Source organism: Strix uralensis, chromosome 9 (assembly GCF_047716275.1).
Source record: "Strix uralensis isolate ZFMK-TIS-50842 chromosome 9, bStrUra1, whole genome shotgun sequence".
NCBI lineage: Eukaryota > Metazoa > Chordata > Aves > Strigiformes > Strigidae > Strix > Strix uralensis.
In genome coordinates, this window is record NC_133980.1 from 6,288,702 (window position 1) to 6,307,962 (window position 19,261).

Genomic DNA, 19,261 nt, shown 5'->3' on the forward strand with positions numbered 1-19,261 from the left:
TGCATTGCAGAAGTGATCAGGGATTAGAAAACTTTTAGAGTTTAGAGTGAGTGAGTTGTATCTGTTCTCAGTTATGTTCTGGAGAACTGTCCGACACCCTAAAGCACCTCATTAAAGCCAAGCCTCAACAGTATGCATTTCAGTCAGTGCTGGGGCAAACATCCCACCTTGTTTCCAGCAAACCCACTGGAACTCAGGAGCTGGTGCTTACACCACACGAGCCCTGCAGGAGGGCCCTGCAGGCTGGCTGAGAGAGAGCCAGTTGCAGAGCGGTGATGAGCAGTTCATCCAGGCTTGTTCCCCTCAGTGCTGGGTGAGCACCATGGGAAAGCAGAGGGAGGCTCATTCAGCAAGACTCGGTTCAGGTCAGGAGATAAGAAATGACGGGTCATGAGCAAAGCAGCGTAAACAACCCTATTCCAACTTGAGCAAGCGTCTGTGTTTCACCTGTTGAGCTGTCTTACCTGGGATCCCACCAACGTGTCCTGACTGCTGGGAGTCGGGGTTCACACTGGCTTCTGGCGCAGCCTCGAGCAGGAGGACACGTGAGGGGCTGGGGACCAATGATCTCCACCTCCAAAGGACAGTGCAGCGCTCAGCAGACCCTCTGAGCTCCTACCTACACTCTCTCTGTGTAGCATGAGCCAGATTAAAGAGCCTCTGCAGTGACCTTGCCATAGGCACCCCGCTCTGCTCCAGGCACTGCTTTAATCCTGCCATTCACCTTCTGCTTCCTAGGAGGAACGAATGCTGTGCCAGTGACTCACTCTGCATTTACATCGGCCTTGAGAAAGGGATTCTGAGATGCTGGATGGTTCCTACAATTATTAGGGGCAGCATGCCCTGGGATGCTTAAAAACTACTGCAGGATTGCTGCTGCATGGTCACACTTCCCGCTCTGCGGCCCGCAGAACCACCAAACACGGTCGGATGAGGTGTGCGCACCCGGCCGGCTGTCTGAAACACCCAGGGCATTACCTTGGGCACGCACTGGAGATCAGAGGCAAGCGGTGACAGTGCAGGGGCATTTTGCTATCGGGAACCATCTGAAACTCCCACTAGGAAGAGGGAAAACACATAGTAACTCCGGCTGTTCCCTCCTCCTGGAGCTGCAACGGTGCTAGTACAGGGATATCCCACCCACGACCTGGGGAGCCCTGATGTTTTTCATAGTCACCAGAGCCGCTCTCTGTCCTGAACAGAATACAGGGAGGCAAAACCACAAGGCATTACCCAAGCCTCGTGTCTGCGGTTATATCTACAGCCTGTAAAATTTAAGGACCGCTGATCTACAGCCAGGATTTATCACCACCCTGCTGGGGAGGAGACTCCTTCCCTTTGAGCATGGCTATTCAGGCGGTGCCTCTGGGTAAAGCTTGCCAGTGTTGCTTCCCGATTTAAAGAAGCACCTGAGCATAGGCTCAGTTACCTTAACCTAAATCTCATGCTTACACATGCTGCTGGATCCAGATCTGATGTTCTGCTTTGTAATTCCTCAGCTCCCATAGATTTCAGTGAAAGATGAGGACATTGAGCACCTCAGAAAACACATCATCCCTCAAAGACTTGGTCCCTGCCTATGTAGGACGTGGTTCAGCTTCATCCTCATCACCTGTTTGACTCAGGAGATGGAGGATAGTGCTTCTCAGTGATGAAAAACAAGTTGAAGTGAGGCAGAAAAATCTGTGATAAATTAGTGTGGAAAGTGTTAATGGGGCCAAATGTCCCGAGTTTATTGGATTAGGGAAGTCAAACTAATTTTAAAATTAAGCCTAGAGAGTGGGAAACTAGGTATCGTTAGCCATTTATCTGACACAACAGAAAAGTCTTAATGGCTGTCATCTCAGCACATTAGGAAAACACTGTCAAACCTCTTGCTGACAAGATGCTTTCTCGGGGATTATTAATTATATTGCGCTATTAGCCAACCACAGTATAAGAACACATTTCGCATGTTAACTAAAGTGCAACGACCATTTAGCTAATAAGTATGACTCGGTCTTTTAAATTTTCTTAATGATTAGCAACTTAGTAAAACTGTTACACTGAGAGATAAAAATAATGATTCAACAAGCTGTGCCTCAAGAACAAGTTTTAACTGGAACTTGCACGTAGCAAGGACAGATAAAGTGTACAATCCTAATTACCAGCCTGATGTGACAAGACAAAAGTAAACATTTCTGCAGATTTAACCAACTCGTATGACCCTTTCCTGCATCGTCATACATGGTAAAAGTGCACTTGTGATAGTTCAGCCCAGCGTATCAGCTTACTCCTTCCACCACAGCCCTGGTGAGGATGGGGGTTGCTGCAGCCTTCAGCAGCACCGAGCTCTGCACATCCTGTCCCCGGCTGCAGCCCGCTCCACTGCAACCATTAACGGAATTGATTTGAAACATGCCGGGGATGAGCAAAGCACCATCTCCAGGGGAATATACACATAAATTAAATGATAATAGTCAAATGCATGAAGGCATGTTGTCCAGTTGTGGCCCTAGAAGGTCAGAGAGGGTCCCTGGTGGGAGGTTCCAACCTGGAAGGAGAAGACTCGAGTCCCTTCCACGCAGCAGCTGCTGCAAGGAAGCACAACCTGAAACTTGGCACTGACTGATTCTACTTAAGTGCCTCTGAACCCCCAGGCAGATCCTCTGCGAAGTTCAGGGATATAGGTATGGGTAATGTTAATGTTGTGGGCTTTGTTAAACTAATGTCTTGTGCTGCACTACAGTAATCAGATCAGGCTTTCTATTATCATTCACCTCATAACACACAGGAAAACAAGGACTGGCTGCTTAGAATATTGCTAAATAAATGACCCCTCACTGCTGAGTTACTGACAGGGTCACTGACTGAGGCCCCTCAGGCATTATGAGGACAAAGCTCAGCAGAAGTTTAGTGAAGCAGTTTTGGACAGCCTTTCTCATGTTAAACCACCTGTATGACGGTTGTGTGGCTCGAGCAGTTCTGTATGTACGGACTGGCCAGCTCACAGGGACCGAGCGGGGACATCTGGGACCCCAGTGCCAGCACCCTCCCTTCCACCCTGCCTCTGCTGTTCCATCCTCCCATTCCAGGAGGGAACCCAGCCCGGCTCTGCCCTCCAAGCAGGGGCAAATCTGCTTTGAACTCCATCTCTCCCCAAATGCTCCTCCTGCCTGTTGTGCCTAGAGAGGCCCCAGCACCACGTTTCAAGCTGCACCAGCATCCATGCAAGTAGAGGTGTGCTTCACAGTGGGTGTTTACAGGTGGGAACTGGGGACAGCTGGGATTAGACGCTGGCACACCTCCAGTGAGGGTTCATCCCCACGCAGAGCCAGCTCCCACCAGCTGCAGGGCTGCCTCCCAACCCTGCAGTCTCACCTCTGGACCAGCCATTTCAAAGGGATTTAGCTGAGGGCTTGCACAGCAATTGCCACCCATGGAGCAAACATGCCCTGCCAGGAAAATATCTCCCATCTGGAGTTGGACATATGTCTGAGATGTACAGAGGGAAAAAAACCCCAACAGCGCAAGCCAACACATGCCGTGGATGTTGTTCATTGTCACTTTTATGTAACAGACATAGATAACATTGCTGAAAGCAAGAACCCATCTCTTTTTTTTTTTTTTTTCTTTTTTTTTTACATTCAGACGATCCATTATAACATTTAACTAACTGCAGTAGACACCACGGAGAACTTCTGAGCCTGCCACCTCAGCTGGTCTCACCTGGGGAGACCTGTTTGCAGCACACAGGCTGACAGGTCTGCCCGGAGCCCGTGCCCCAGCTCTGCTGCTCTCTCCTGTGCACTGCAGCCTGAGCTCTGGTTTCCACACACCCTGCATGCCCTGTGTCAGTCCCAGGTCTCCCATCGCTGTAACACATGACAGCACTGACCCAGTTCTCCTCTCGCTAAATCCCAGCAGTCACTCCAGGAAAGCCTTTGGTGCAACCTTATTGCTTCAGCGCACGTGCTGGGGCCAGGCGCTTGTCCCAGTGGACCTCGTGGCTACACTTCTAGTCACTTGGAAGCGACCAGAATTTGCTTTAGAGTCTTAATACCAAGAAAGTAAAGTCTACGAAGGAAAGAAGTTCAGGCACGTGGAAAGGAGCATGAACCTTCCCTAAAATCAAACCCATAGCAGCAGCCTGTGATCCTCCTCGGCCCAGCTATTCTCATGCTCTTCATTATGCTTGATCTTCTGTTACATTACAGTCACTGCTTCACTGGCAGTTGCGATGAGCTCGCAGTGACCGAGCAATGCTGGTGTTTCATCTCTAAATAAATAACGGGTTTCTATCCCGAGGAAGTTGCTAGAAAGTAGCCTGATATCACAAAAAGGAACATACAAATCTTAAAAGTCAAGCAAACAGAGAGCAGGCTTTTGCAATGATTCCAACATATCCCCCCAAAGGGAAGAAAAATCCTTGCAGTTTGATTTTGTCACATGAAAGTATCTTATAAAGAAGCAAAACAAGCACAAATAAGGCTATAGAAACAACACAACCTCCTGCTTGCACACTATCTGGGCTGAAGCACATCCAGCAAAGCCCTAAGTGGTACAAAGTGGGGGTCGGATCGGGGGGCACCTTCCAGTTAATGCTGCAATACCCATTTCCCCTTTGGGTTATCATTGATTGTTATGGTACGGGCAGCCCAAGGCCTCGGCTGAAGCTGCAGGCTGTGGCTCTAAGCATTGTACAAAAAGAAGGGAAGGCGGGTGCAGAGGGTGGGGAAGGAGGCACAGCGAGGGGAGGTGACCTGGCAGTGGTCACAGCATGGGAGGGATGGCAGCAGGACTTGTGTCTCCTGATCCAGGGGCCGGGAGTGCCCAGGCCCGTTGTGTGGTCAATGACATGCCGTGTCTTGTGCTGCAGCAGGGATAAGGGAGGGAGGAGAGGCTTTCTAGGAGGAAAGAGGTGGTAAATAGTCGGCTGAAACAAAAGAAAACAAATGCACATCAGCTCAGCCAGAGTTTCTGAGCTTCTAAGAAACGTTGTGACTTGAGAAATCTGTATGCAATTGAACAGCACTTCCATAATGCACGGATAGCAAAGCAAGCGAGGTGCATCCCAACCATTTCAGGTGGGATCCACCTTCTTCCTTTGCACAGGCAAGAATAAGGGGGAGTCTGCTCAGTCCGTTTTCCTTAGCACCTTGGGCGATCAGTGCTGTGTGCTGGTGACACAACTGCACTAGCAGTTGGTTTCTCAAGGCATCAGATCACTCAGCAGAAGGAAGCAGCAAGCATGGGACAAAAAGATGAAAACATGAAGCTACAGCACCAGCAGACCCCTCTTTCCTTCATTCCAGCTGAGTGATGACCCTGCTCAACGTAATGCTTTGCCAACTAGTAAGATCATTGTTCCACCAGGCTCTTCCAGTGGGGCATGGAGACACACATGTAATGTATTCCTCCTGTCCTTTCCCTGGCTCTTCCTGCAGCCCAGCTGTACCGAGTATTTCAGAGTAATATGCCAGGTTAGCATCTGTGGCTTGGAGGAGTGAGCCACAGCAGCCAGAAGGCATCCAATGGGTTTGGCTACAAGGTTTTTGTGAAATGAGACTTTTGCCCAACGTTCTTCCAGAGGTGCCTGAAGGAGGTCTGTGGTCAGTCCCTCCTTTCTGGGTGCGTGGCGATGTCTATGCCTCCTCACTGCCTCGCAGGTCTTCCAGCTCAGTCATGGTTTTGACCGGGAGCTTCTTGCGGCGGAATACAGCTGCGATCTCCTCAAAGGACTTTCCTTTTGTCTCTGGTACTTTGAAGTATGCAAACAGAAAGAAGACCAGAAGCAGAGCCGCAAAGATCACGAACACGTATGGGCCACACAGATCCTGCAGTGGGGGAAGTGAGAACAGGAGACACCACTATCAGCACTGCAGGGATGGCTTCCCCTTCCTACCCTGGGTGGCTAAGGTGCCCAGTGGGCCTTGGGGATGGAGATCTGGAGGCATGTCCACGTCCCACTGGTGCTGCTTCGGGAGCCCAGCAGCAGGGTCATGCCACTTATTGAATCATACAGTTTTAGAGAGATTTCTTACCGCTATGTACTGGAAACACATTCCCACAATGAAGTTGCAGGCCCAGTTGCAGAAGCCGGCGATGGCGATGGCGGCGGGGCGCGGGCCTTGGCTGAACAGTTCAGCTACGATAAACCAGGGGATGGGCCCGGGCCCGACTTCAAAGAAGATGACAAAGAGGAAAATCGCGACCATGCTGACATAGCTCATCCAGGCAAACTGGCTCTGCAAGAGGGCGTGCTCGGTGTTACAGTCCCAACACGACTCTCATTAATGATCACTAATTACTTTAATTAGGCTTCTTTTAAAGACATTTCTTTCTATTCAGACAGGTGGGGACTAGGCATGAATAATTAAAGCTCTAAACTCTTGTGCCGGGTGCTGACTGGGTGTGTGGTGCCAGAGGGATGTTGGAGCTCACAGCTATCAGCTCAGCTGTACCTTCAAGCCCTCTCCGTGCCTGCAGTATGGCCAGGAAGAGGAAAAATGGTGTTGTCTTTAATAACCAGGGTGTTCAGTAAAGGAGCCCACCCTTTATTTGGTTTTACATCTTGACAGGGGCTTGCAACAGTGGTTTGAACTGACTTTGGTGGGGGCTGGTTCCATCCTCTGCCTGTTCTGCCCCATGTCTCACAGTCTGACTCCTCTCCTGGGTGTCAGAAGGAATAATTTATCTCTTTTTTTAATGACAAAATGCTACACCAAGCCATGGAGATGCAGGTTGAGGGTTTAGGGCACACACTGTTTGCACGTCGAGGTATGCACTGGGATTTCTTAGCAGGCATGGAATTATGCTGTGGGAATAGCTCAGTCGCTGTGTAAGGAGCTGAGGTTGGCAGTGGGCTCAGGGAGGGAATGGGACACACACACATCCTTTCTAGCAGCATTGGGGTTTCTCAGGGGTCGAAGAGCGCAACAACCTCAGGCACTGCTGTAACCAGAGATGGCTCCAGCTGTGGCCACTTTGAACTGTGCCTTCTAAGGACAAATGTTTTCTGAACTTCTTTGAGATGAAAATGCAAACCATTCATTTTAAAGGGTGATTTGATTTCTCTGGTTTGCAAACCATGGAATAAAACCAGAGAGAAATCCTTACCAGGAGCACAAGTCCAACTGTCATGGCCACGGCACTTATTAACATGCCCATCAAACCAGCCAGGAACAGGGACCGCCTGCCCGCCTTCTCCACCAGAAAGACCTGTAGAAACATGTGCAGCAGCTCAGTCTCCAGCACTCTCAGGAGGTTTGATCAGGTTGATCAACCACTATCACTACCACACCACACTCCTGCTCTTTTAGCCCTCATGGTAGAGATCTATATGCTGGTTTCCAAGTATCAGACTGAGCCACCACCCTGCCAAGGGCAAAGCAAAACCACATATATTCACAGCTCATGCATTTCCAAGCTCTCAGGACTTCCCACCACTCCTACATGTGTATTACTGACTATGGACTTTTTTCCTCTCTTTTTTTTTTTTTTTTTTTTTTCAGGAAGAATAAACTTACTGGGTCTGCATTAGTTTGGAAGCAGCCTTCAAAATGTAGCATGATTCATGTCACATCATGGGTCATTGCACCTTGCCTGTCCTAGGATAGGGATAGTTGTGTAGCAACTGGCATCAGGATTTTTCCTCCAATTGCTCCCCAACTCCTTTTGCTTCCCTGGCAGCCACAAGGCTTAGTTTGCTCCTTCTCAACTCGTCTTGGTGAACTCCAGTCGTCTAACCCAACTTTTGACATCTAAGTCTGTACCAGTCACTTCACCCAATGGGGAGATGTAGGTAACTCCAGAGCACAGTGCATCTGGCCTGCCCTAAGATACTGTGGATGAGCCTCTGAGGCTGCCTGCTCCTTCCCCTCTGCTCGAAAGCACACCTTTGGCCATCAGCTCAGCCCTTCCTGCCATTACAGTGATTTATGCTTCCAAGAGACCATCTCTTTTGCTGGAGGCAGTTCATCCTGCTAACTTGTGAAGTTACAGAAGGCGAGCCTCTGCAATCCCTTCTCCCCTTGCCAAGGTCCACCCGGCTGTCAGTGCTTCTGCCTTTTGATCAGGGTCTGTCATTTATTGACAAATGCAGGTAATTTTTAAGTGCTCATGGCCAAAAGAAGCAAAAAGCAAATGCCCCAGGCTGCAAGTACAACAGCCCTGGCATGGAGATCGAACTGTAGAAGACCCTCCAAGCTGGGGAAAGACCTCTTCCAGCCGCATGCCTCCATGCCTCATTTCACAATAAACATCATGTTTTTGCCTCTGTACAGGACCTGTGATGGACCTCCTCTAAAGCATGTTCACCCCACGACCTCCGATCTATCTCATTCTCGCTGGACTAAGATCTCTTAAGGCTGTGTATTTCTACCTTGCAGCTAGTCCTGCTTTGTGGTGGGTAAAAGTCCTTTGCTCCCTAAGTCTCTCTAGAGATGTGAGGGAAATGGGCTTGGCATTTCCTGATCTTATATTAATGGCCACATTAAAAAAAATAATTGCCTGCTGATAGGAATTGTGTTAATACTCTCAGGAGAGAGACAAATGAAGGGAAAGGCTGTGAAAATGGAACTATCCTTTTATTGCTGCAGAGCCCTGCATAGATAGGATGAGGATAGGTGCTAGATTACTTTTATTACTGTGGAATAGCCTCGGGATATCACTTGTGCAGGTGCTATGTACATACAGAAAACAATTTGAAAGATAACAGGTAAGAGGGAGATTGAGAGCTGCTGGCTTCCCCATCGCAACCCCAATCCCCTGCCTGCTGCTGAGGGGAATAGGATCTGCAGAATTTCAGTCTCAAAGGCAACTGTTATCTTTGGGGCTACCAGAGCTTCCCTGAACACGGTGACACAGTTTTTACTCATGAAGCATTTAGCAGTGCTGTTTGATAGCAACGGACCATATTTCAAGGCTTGATTTTTCAAACAAGACTTGCCAAGGGAACAATTTTTCCTCTGAGGGGTGTAGGGTCAGCCCTGCAAAACTGCAAATCCCAGCCCCAGCTCCAGGATAAAATCATGTTTCAAAACCACACTGTAGCTTACATGTTTTTTTAGTCTGGGGGGCAGAAATATTTACTTACTGAGATAACAGTGAAGACTGTGTTCACCACTCCAACGCCAATGGTTGCGTAAACTGGTTGGTCAACTCCAGCTCTCTCGAAAATGTTTGTAGAGTAGTAAAAGATCTATCAAAATACATTAGGATGAAGGATTAAGCAACAGGGCTGGTGGAACTTTTTGTTCTCTTGAGGGAAGAGTTGCACTTGCTTGGCTGAGATGTGAAGTAATTTAATTATAATTAGTTTTTCAACTTTTAATGGCTTGTTATAATAATTAAAGCTGAAACTTTCAAAGGAGCCTGAGTGAGTTAAAAATCCCATTGAAATTTCCCTCCTGAGCTACTGCATTTGCACATTTAAAACTGATTTCTTCCATGTAGTCCCATGTTTAATCTTGAAAGCCAGATGTCCAGCACTGAGCACTGGAGCCAAATGCCTTAATATGACCGACTTTTACATGAATTTTAAAATATTCTCGCTACATTGGAATGACTCAAATTTCTCCATTCTGTCCAAGAATAAGGCAATTCCTATCAGGTGTAAGTTAAGGGCTGGAGGTAAATGGGTGGCTGACCCTGTGGCTGGTGGATGGGGCTGGGCATGGCCTTGAGCCGGGGCAGCTGGGCTCCGTGGGGTGCTCATCCCCGACTCAGCCCCACAAGGCTGGGCATCCCTGCGTGCTGCTTTGCCTTCTGATGCGGAAATGTTCACAGAGTTTTGAAAGTCGGTGGGACAGAGGCCTCAACTTTTGTAAAGTTACCACCAGATTTTAAAAAATTTGAGTCTTAGCTAGTTTTGAGAAGTAAGCTTCACGCTCCTGGGTGTAAAATGGTGATTTCTGGTATCCCAGGAGGTGTTGCAAAAACTGTTTAACTAAAAATAGCTAGAAGACAGTGATTCTGTGGTTCCTGGGATGAGCAGGTAGTCATTAAAGAGAGCAAACTGCTGACAAACTCAGGTATGAGGAGGGCCACAGGAGAGCTCAGCATGGATCTGCTGTGCCAGCTGGTTTTGTGCTGAACTCCCTTGCACCCTTCTCCCCTCCTGCCCTCCTGCAGCCCGGCTCGGTGGTGAGGTCTGCCTTTGGCGCTGATGGCAGTGGCCAAGGAGCCTACCGCAGCCACGGGAAAGCCGTGTCTTCATGGCTTCAAACCCTACATGGCTTGGGCAGAGCCAGCATTGCCTTTTCGTGCTCAGTGTGGGTTTCTTTAAAGGTGGGAGACTCACCGCATTGATTCCTGAGAACTGCTGAGATATCTGCACCATCAGCGCCACGATGACAGCCTGCCTGTACTTCGATGAGGTGAAAAGCTGCCTTATGGAGACTTTCTTTTCACTAGCAGCTTCTTGCTTTTCCTTTTCCATCTCAGCTATCTCTTTCATCGGGTCACAGTTTCCTCTGAGCCTTTTCAAACCTTAAGGAAAAAAAAGATTGCCATTTTATTTTCAGTGGTAGATAAGGGGTAGAGTAAGGACAAAAATCTCTCTAGCCAAAATTCAGGGTAAGCCAAGCACATGGACAGTGGTGTCCTCTTGCTCTGAGGACTCCTGTGGCACATCAAGCCCCAAAAGTGTGTCTGCTTGGCAAGAAGGAGCAGCACATCAGTTCTGTGAATGCTGAGACACCACACTCAAGCCCCATCCCTCAACAGTGCTTACTAGTCCCATGCAAACATATCTCAGTAGTTTCTGGTCCAGAGATAATTCATACTTCAGCAGCTCAGAGCTTCTTATCTCAATTTTAGCTGTGTCCTACTACTGATTGCTTTTACTCCTTGAATACAGCTGGAACCAGCTTAGGAGGGCCACGCTGGAAGGTGTGTAAGTGGTTGCAGTAACCGCTGTGGATTTGCTGTGTAGTTTCAAATAGCAGTGAGGACAGAGAGATGAGCTGTTCCCCAGAAGATACCATTTTTACACCTGGTTGTAAACTCTTCCAACTGAATGAGGGTTTTGGGGGTGGCATCTGCTAGATGCGAGCTCTCTGATGGAAAGGAGTAACACACTGAGGCTCACACCACCCACAGCGACATAGAACCAAGCACATCTTAGACAGTGTCCAAAATCCCACCTGCAAATGTGCTGTGTGGGATGGAGCAACTACACCCAGTTACACGTGTGAGCCCTCAGCTGGGCTTTCCCTTCTGTGTTTAATACTATGTATAGTGCAAAAACAACTCCAGACAAACCCAGAATGTGTGTCTTTCTTACTTTTTTTAGCTTCCTCTACCTTCCCCAGTTTGATGTAAAGGTATCGGGGGCTCTCAGGGCACAGTAAGAGCAGGAAGAACTGCAGGAGAGCAGCCACACCAGACAGACCGAGGAGCAGGGGCCACATCTCATCGTTGCCCAGGAGAAAGTCTAGTCCAAGGACCTGGAATAATTAGAGCACGTGTGAATGGCTTATTTTGCACCCTAGAAAAAGAAAGCAATTGACCACTATGGCATTTCGAAGTGACCACCTGGAAGAAAAATAGGAGTAAATACCAATTTTCAGTTCTAACAATTTGATTTCTTTAGTTATGATGCACGTTTACAAGGAGGGAATGAACAGATGGTGTAAAACATCATGAGTGACACTTTGGCTTACGGGTGCTGTGGGACAAACCTCTGCAAGCCTGTTCCCCACCCTGGGGTGACTTGGTCCTCCTTGGGATGTGCCACCAGCAGGAGACCTGTGTCTGGCCAGAACCACTGCATAAACAGCTCAGCAAATCCAGGCATGCTGATGAAATGTTTTCTCCAGACCTTCTTCTGGGTTTTTAGGGTATGGGCTTCTATGGGCACGTGTGTCCTAAACAACCCCACAAAGAGGCAGAGTGTGGATGGAGGTTCACATGGCGCGAGATGCCCCGGCTGCCCAGCCACTAACCACCACAGTCTGAGCACTGGGGCCGCAGCGCTGCGTGAGGCTCAGAAACTAAGTTAACTAGAGCTTTGCTTCAGTGTGTGATTATGGCCTTGAAAAAGGTGCTGCAGAGGTGTTGTGAGTACTTGAAACCTTTTTCCTTCCATAAATTGCAAAGCATTTTTTGTATTCACACAGCCAGTAAAGCCAGCAGGATCTACCTTGTGAGCTTTTTCCCCCCATGGTCTATCCATAGGCTTCAGCTAAATCAGATTAGATGAACTTTGTGGTTACATTAAGTTTTTCTGGATGTGTTGGTTCTTGGTACATTTATGTGCCCATCTGTCACATAGCTGGGACTCCTGCCACAGTGGGCAATGCTGACGGGGACGTTGGGTTCCCTACTTCTCTGATGAAGCCATTTTTGGGTACCTGAATATCAGGGATCTCATGTTCAGGATCCAGCCTGACTCTGACGAGATGCTTACAAAAACTTCCTAGGGGAGGGGAGAAATTGTTTGCAGAAGTACTTCTTATTTCGTGAGAAGTCATCTTTGTTAAGACACCTCTGACTCAAGGTAGGAGTTTAACCCCATTAGAGCAGATTGCTTTGCACTCTCCTTCAGTTTTGGGGTGGAATGGTGAGTGACACCCCAACATATCACTGGGCTATCCCTAATCTCTGAAATACCCTCTCTGGACTTATGTGCTTTCCTTCTTACCTGGCTGATGAGGATACCCGTGACGATAGCAAGTTGATGCAACGTCCCCAGTGCTCCTCGAAGGGCCGTGGGCGACACCTCACTGACGTACATGGGCACGAGTCCGGAGGAGAGCCCTACACCGAGCACATGCAGGCGTCACCTCTTCTAGACCACAGCTCAGCAACCAGCAGAAACCGCTTCCCAAATGGGAAAGGAGGATGGGGAACCTGTGTGCTGCATCCCACCAAGTCCCTCATGCCTGCCTCGGAACCACCTGCACTCTGCAAAGGTGCTCGGATATCCCTGGATTCAGAGCCCCAGGCTGGAAAGCCTTTACACTTGAACACACATATACAAGCATGGAGCAGAGATCATCTACTGGGAAAAGTTATCACAGAGCAAAGAGCTTTCTTAAAACTTGCCTTGAACCTTCAGAGCGGCGTATTGTATTTACAAACCAGTAACAGTGATAATGAGCTGTTTTTTCTAAGCTAATTCTAATGTAATTCCATATTATTTGCTTACTATCTTATCGTCACTACGTACAGTGCTCCTGTGCTATCTGTTAGATATTACTGTTGTCTAGGGAACCTCTTAAACAGCATGGCTAATAACGTACTGTTACAACAGCCACCACCAAGATCGAGCCTTGAGATATAGAGGAGGAACTCATTCCTTTCTGGGATATGTAAAATAAACTGCTTTCATGATAGAGCCAACCCAAACACTTCTAGAAAAGATCCTGGATCAAGAAAGACAGACATAAGTAGAAGAGGGAAACTCCCACCTGTGAAACCCTTTCTGAACTAAAAAAAAAATATTAAAAAATATAGGAAACTCTTAACTGCAGCCCTGGAGCACCCAGCACCCCTCCAGGGGGCCGGTTTGCAATGCTTGACCCTGCCTGGACTTACCACAGTACAGCCCCGTGACGGCTCTCCCGGCGATGATGAGCATGTGAGATGGCCCAAATTTCGCCAGCCCCATGAGGAGGTTCCCAGCGATGGAGAGGACGTTCACCACCAGCATGGCTTTCACCCTGCAAGGCAGCAGCAGCACAGCTGCTTCTGGCACCTCTCTCAGCCAAAGCAGCCATCGCGACATACGATCAGAGCTATTAAGTGACTTAATCAGCACTACAGGGAAAAATTAATGATCATAGGCACTGAAAAATATCGGGCAGGAGTGCAATCAGAGTAGCTAGAAGTAGATTATACATCCTGTGCAAATGCCTCTCAGATGCCCTCCTCTCCCTTTTGTCATGGGGAGAAAAGGGGGAATCTGGAAGTTAATCAAGGCTGCTCATCAGCTGCTTGTCTGAAGTGCTGAAAGTTACAATAAAATATCTGATTTATAATTGAGGATTTTAACAAGCCAGACCTCTGTGATGGTTGGAACAGTATTTTGGAGGTTTGAGTTGGGGGGTTTTTTCATTAAATTAAAGAAAATGACACAAATTGTATTTCTACAGGGAGAAAACAATTCTAGGGGAAAAATCAAACGAAAAGGCTCAGGCTGTGGCACGCAAGTCACAAGCACGTAAGGTCCTCTCACCTCCCCAGCTGGTCGCCGATCCACCCTACGGTGAAGGAGGAGACCATGCCACCAACGGCGAACACGGAGACGGAGAGGGACCAGTACATGGTGAGGATGTGCGGGGAGGTGGCGGGGTCCTCGCCGCTGTCGGCTGGGGGTGCAAGCGTGCCCTCGGTGCCACCCCAGGGCTCCGTGCCAGGGACAGGGACGGTGCCATCCTCCCCGGAGGCGTTGGTGGCATGTCTGTCTAGTGGGGCGATGCCCAGCACGCGCCCGTAGTGGGCTTCTATCACCTGTGGCGGGCAAAGAGGAAAAACGCCATCAGATCAGATCTATAACCACCCCCAACCCCTGTTCTGGGTTTTTTTCTGCTCCAGGAAAAGCTTTTCATCACAGGCTTTGCAGGGGTGAAATCTTGGGGTCCCCAACACCCAGACCCCCAGTGGGGAGGGTGAGGGCAGTTGCGGAGCATCCCCCCACCATCCAATGCCACCTCCTGAGGATGGGGTGAGTGTGGTGTCTGGATTTGGCACCCATGGAGAGGAGCCACCCCTTGGTCTGGGCACGGACCACATTGCAGTGGGGACGGCACACGGACGTGCAGAGCCCCGCTCCTTTCCCTGAGGGGTGGCAGCGGGGGGGGGGGGGTCCTCGCCATTTTCTCACCCCGCTGCCTTATCATGGGGGCTTTGTACTGCAGGAGATAGCACCTGGGGAAGGGACAGAGCTCTCCTGAGGGCTTCTGAGAGGGACAAACCAGCCCTGGCTGCCCTGAAGCCCTTGTCCCTTGGCCGTGCACAGCTGGGGGGGGCTTGACTTACCTTCTGGGGGGCGTTAATGACACCCAGGCTGTAGCCGTACTGGAAAAAGCCCAGCACCGCGGTGAAGACGGAGAGGACCAGTGTTCCCGTGAGGTGCTGGGGGAGGAAGAAGAGAACAGCCTCACCCCACTGTCCTAGCCCTGCCCAAAGCTGGGGGGCTGCACCCCAGCCCAGCGGCACCCAGGGATGCTGCTGCAGCAGCACAGGTGCTTTGGCTGGCTCCAAAGAAGAAGGGAAAGCCCCTGAGGATGGGCAGGATCAGGCCCCCAGGGCAGAGCGGCGTTGCCTCGCAAAGAACAATCTGTGCTGGTGTTCTCCCTTCTGCGCTGCCCGCCCTCGCCCCGGTGCGAGCGGGAGCTCTGCCCGGTACGGCAGTGCAGGCAGCAGCAGCAACGTGCCCTGCCCCATCCTCAGCGAACGGGCAGCACCGCTGCTGAAGCAGAACAGCGAGGAAAAAATGACCAAAATGGTGTTTTTCAGCAGTGCTGTTTCAAGTATTCTTCCCTTCCATCATGGTTAAAATTATCCGATGAGCTGACGGAGCTCTTAAAAATAAAAGATAATCCCTTTTCCCCTTTTCTCCTGCGCTCAGTATGCAGACATCAAAGAGCAATTAATTAGGGGAGGGGATTTTTTTGGTTGGTTTTGGTCTGGGCAAGCAATAAATGCCATTGCTCAGTGCTGGGCTCCTGCAGAAATTCTAGTGCAAAAATACCACCAAGCCATGGTTACCTTCTCTGTTTGCATTTTGCTTTTCTTGTCCATCCCACAGCTCCTCCGCTGTCCTCCTGGGAGCGGTCACTGTCCTGGGCTGTGGAGTGAGGTGGGAGCTTGGGGAGGAAGGAGGGAGAGCAGGGCTGGGATGGAGGCAGCAAAACTGGCTGGTGCTCCAAGAGATGGGACTATATCAACTCCGGAGTTAATGAGAAACCCAAGCCTCCCGTGTGCTATGTGGCCACCGCTCAGCACAGAGCAGCCACTACCAATCCCCCTATTTAGGCGGTCAAACAAAACAATGGGAGACCCGCAAAGACATGGAGTGGACCTGGGAAATTCAAATGATCCAGTTGAAAGGCTGGTCTGGGGCTGTCCCTCAGTTGAGCAGTCTGTGATGTGACACGCCAGGGGCTTGGGAACATGCTACAGCCTATTTTGAGATGTTCAACACCTTTCTTGGCTTCTGTGCTGGGTTTATGTGCTACATTACAAACCTCTTGCTGAATTATCAGGAAGAAACCTTTCCACCATATGTAGCAGAGAAGCTAGAAAATGACTAAGAGTGTTTTATTTAGATAGTGCTTGGCACCTGCTTTAAAATATATTTATGTGTGTATATAACATACACAGCCAAACATATATAAATACAAATGTATACAGGTCTCTCTCTATATATATATATAGGTATATACATACCTGCATGCACACAGCCCCCTCAACATGTAGCTGTAATGCTAGTACACGCCTGTACGTATGCAGCCTGAGCATTCAGAGGAGACAGCTGTATGTGTATGTGGAGATATAGCAGAATTACCCAGAATATTATAATAACGTATGTTTTCGTTTAAAAGCCCACAACGGCGTGAACGCTGAGCCTTTCAGCACCACGAGCTGATTGCTGCTCTGTCAAGTATTGCTGATGCTAGCAAATATTGCCAATGCTATCAAACACTACTGATGCTGCCAAATATCGCAGCCCTCTGGCTTGGCTCACTCTGTACTCATGAACTTTGCACATCTGCAAAAGCTGGTCTGAGCTGGTCTCGCTCGGGCTCGGGCTTTGCTGTCCTTGATGTCGTCAACGAGAGGAGCTGCGGGGCCGGGGCGGATGGTGGCATCGGTAGCAGACATGCCAAAGTCTGAATCAGCCGACAGGGTGATTAATGCTGATTAATGCCATTACCTTCCAGATAAACCCCTGATGGGTCCAGCAGCCAAGTTGGATGATGCTTTCAGTCAGCCGGGCTTCACATGGGCACAAAGTGTACTTTCTACAGAGGAAGAGAAAAAAATAAAAGATGAGCTTAAGACCACTAATCTTTGCACTGGTTTCCTCCAGTAAAGTAAAACTTTAACTGGAGGAGAAAAGTCCATTGCATTAATGCAGGCGTTGATTCCACCCACAGCACCTGCATTCCACTCTCGGGCTGGCGTAGCTGCAAGGGGGAGGACCCTGAGGCTGAGCTTTTTGAAGTTTTCCCCAATATTTGTCCTTCTTTGCTCGTCACATTTGTTTGCTCGCTGTGTGTGGATACCCAGGCATTTACAAGCACCGTTTCTTTGCATTGTGGTTAAATACCTCCATGCAGGAGGCTGGCAGGATTAGACAATTAACAGGCTGCTCAAGTTTGAATCAGAAAACAAATGAGAGCCCTGACCCAAAATCCCAAACTGAAATCCTCAGGCACTTGAAACTCCTGGCCAGGACTGAGGTCCTCCTCCGGGATCCCCATCCCGTCGTGGGTGCCTGGCTGAGGGAGGATGATGCTTTTCCCTCCTACTCTTCCCAGCCCATGGAGGCAGTTTGAGGGGACGAAGGCCATCCACATACCCAAAGGAGAGAGTAGAGTGGCCTTTCTGTGGCTTGTAGCCTGTCACGTCCTCCCCGCTGCTGCTTACAGAGCAGAGCCCTCCCTTAATCCAGCTTCCTGGGGAGGGGGTGTGGAGCGATGGGGCAGCATGGATGAGCTTCAATTACCTCCCCAGGAGTGGCTCAGTGACTTCCATGGAAACCTTGGATGCCAAAGGCTGGAAGCCCCATGGCCACCAGCCTCCCTCAGCTGGATCTGATGGCAAAAGGCACGAAGTTGTCCCAGGGCTCTCCCGTCCCTTCCTGGCCCCTCTTACCCTCCCTGCCCGGCTGGATGCCATGAGCTGGTGCCTGGGGCTTCCTCACCTTTGTGTACAGCCCCCAGCTCCTCCAGAGCCTTGCCCCGGGCACTTTAAGCACATATTTATCTCTCAGTGACACTAACAGATTCAAGCCCCCGTGTTTTTCTGAGCAGGGGTCTGGATGCGGCTGTGCTGATTAGCTTGAAGCTGGTCCTGAGGCTCACAGATGGGAAAGGTCACTGCGTAAATCTGCCTCCCACTGCAGTCGCTTCCCAAAGGGGCCATCGGGAGCATCACACCCTGACTGTTAGCTTGGAAAACTGAAGCACAACATTCCTACATGCTAGAGCACTGGGCCCGACTCCACCAGGATGAATAATTTGAGAAAAAAAAAAGGATGCGTGAAGGTGATGAGAGCATTCGGTCAGCTCAGACGCTGCCTTGCGCAGACTGTCCCCTTGCACACACGGGGCTTCCCTTGCCAGGGCAAACAGAGCAGCTCAGCCAGATAAATTCATCCCAGAGTTATTCAGGGAATGTGGTGTGATGCAAAGGTAAAACATGCAGATAACAAACGTGGGTCGCCACACATGTGGCTGAGCACTGCTGTGGGTCCAGGTGACCCCAGACTGAGGGCATCCCAGGTAAAGTGCTGTAGAAATGCTAATTTCACTATTTTCAGGTCAGCAGCACACACCGCACCCCCAGTTAGCGCTTTGGCCGGTGCCATAGGGTTTTGTGGCTTTTCTCCAGTACTCTGAGCAAGAAGCTGCTCCAAACTGCTCTTGTATCTTCTCATCGCCCAAGTGTGCAAAATAGGTAAATGCCAGGAATCCCAAAGAGCACCCAGCCCCTTACCCTGGATGACGGCACCTTGTAGCATGAATCTTAATGTTTCTCGACAGACATCATTTACCACAAAGATGCTCAGGGGGCTGGAGCACCTCCCCTGTGAGGACAGGCTGAGAGAGTTGGGGGTGTTCAGCCTGGAGAAGAGAAGGCTCTGGGGAGACCTTAGAGCGGCCTTCCAGTACTTAAAGGGGGTACAGGAAAGGGGGGAAGGGACTCTTGATCAGGGGGGTAGGGATAGGATGAGGGGTAATGGCTTTAAACTGACAGAGGGCAGATTTAAACTAGATAAAAGGAAGAAATTCTTCCCTGTGAGGGTGGTGAGGCCCTGGCACAGGTTGCCCAGAGAAGCTGTGGCTGTCCCCTCCCTGGAAGGGTTCAAGGCCAGGTTGGATGGGGCTTTGGGCAACCTGGGCTAGTGGAAGGTGTCCCTGCCCAGGGCAGGGGGGTGGAACTGGATGTTCTTTAAGGTCCCTTCCAACTCAAACCATTCTATTTAAAAAAAAAAAAAAAAAGTAAACCAACATGTACTAAGTAAAAAAAAGTTTCCATTCCAGTATTATTTGCAAACTGTAGTGCTTGCATTATTGCTAATGCTTTATTTTAGTAATGAAGTGTA

At 49.5% G+C, this 19,261-nt stretch overlaps 1 protein-coding gene and 1 long non-coding RNA gene across 2 annotated transcripts; one reads left to right on the plus strand and one right to left on the minus strand.

Moving 5' to 3' along the window:
* Window positions 1-3,530: 3,530 nt before the first annotated feature.
* On the minus strand, window positions 3,531-16,215 carry SLC2A2 (solute carrier family 2 member 2). Its single transcript, XM_074878507.1, has 11 exons — window positions 15,697-16,215; window positions 14,965-15,060; window positions 14,162-14,436; window positions 13,522-13,646; window positions 12,626-12,741; window positions 11,267-11,429; window positions 10,283-10,470; window positions 9,077-9,181; window positions 7,099-7,200; window positions 6,024-6,227; window positions 3,531-5,816 (listed from the first exon to the last, which is right to left on the minus strand). The coding sequence occupies exons 1-11, from the start codon at window positions 15,727-15,729 to the stop codon at window positions 5,625-5,627; spliced, it is 1,599 nt and encodes a 532-aa protein (XP_074734608.1). The 5' UTR covers window positions 15,730-16,215; the 3' UTR covers window positions 3,531-5,624.
* Window positions 14,112-16,987, plus strand: LOC141947416 (uncharacterized). Its single transcript, XR_012630110.1, has 2 exons — window positions 14,112-14,251; window positions 16,872-16,987. It is a non-coding gene; the product is annotated as an uncharacterized LOC141947416 (long non-coding RNA).
* The last annotated feature ends 2,274 nt before the right edge of the window (window positions 16,988-19,261 follow it).

Coding starts and splice junctions, on each gene's coding strand:
- SLC2A2 (XM_074878507.1), bottom strand. CDS start 15,729: ATGGACAAGAAAAGCAAAATGCAAACAGAGAAG. Junction 15,061..15,696: donor GCAAAATGCAAACAGAGAAG/GTAACCATGGCT, acceptor TTCCTCCCCCAG/CACCTCACGGGAACACTGGT. Junction 12,742..13,521: donor CGTCACGGGGCTGTACTGTG/GTAAGTCCAGGC, acceptor TGCTCGGTGTAG/GGCTCTCCTCCGGACTCGTG.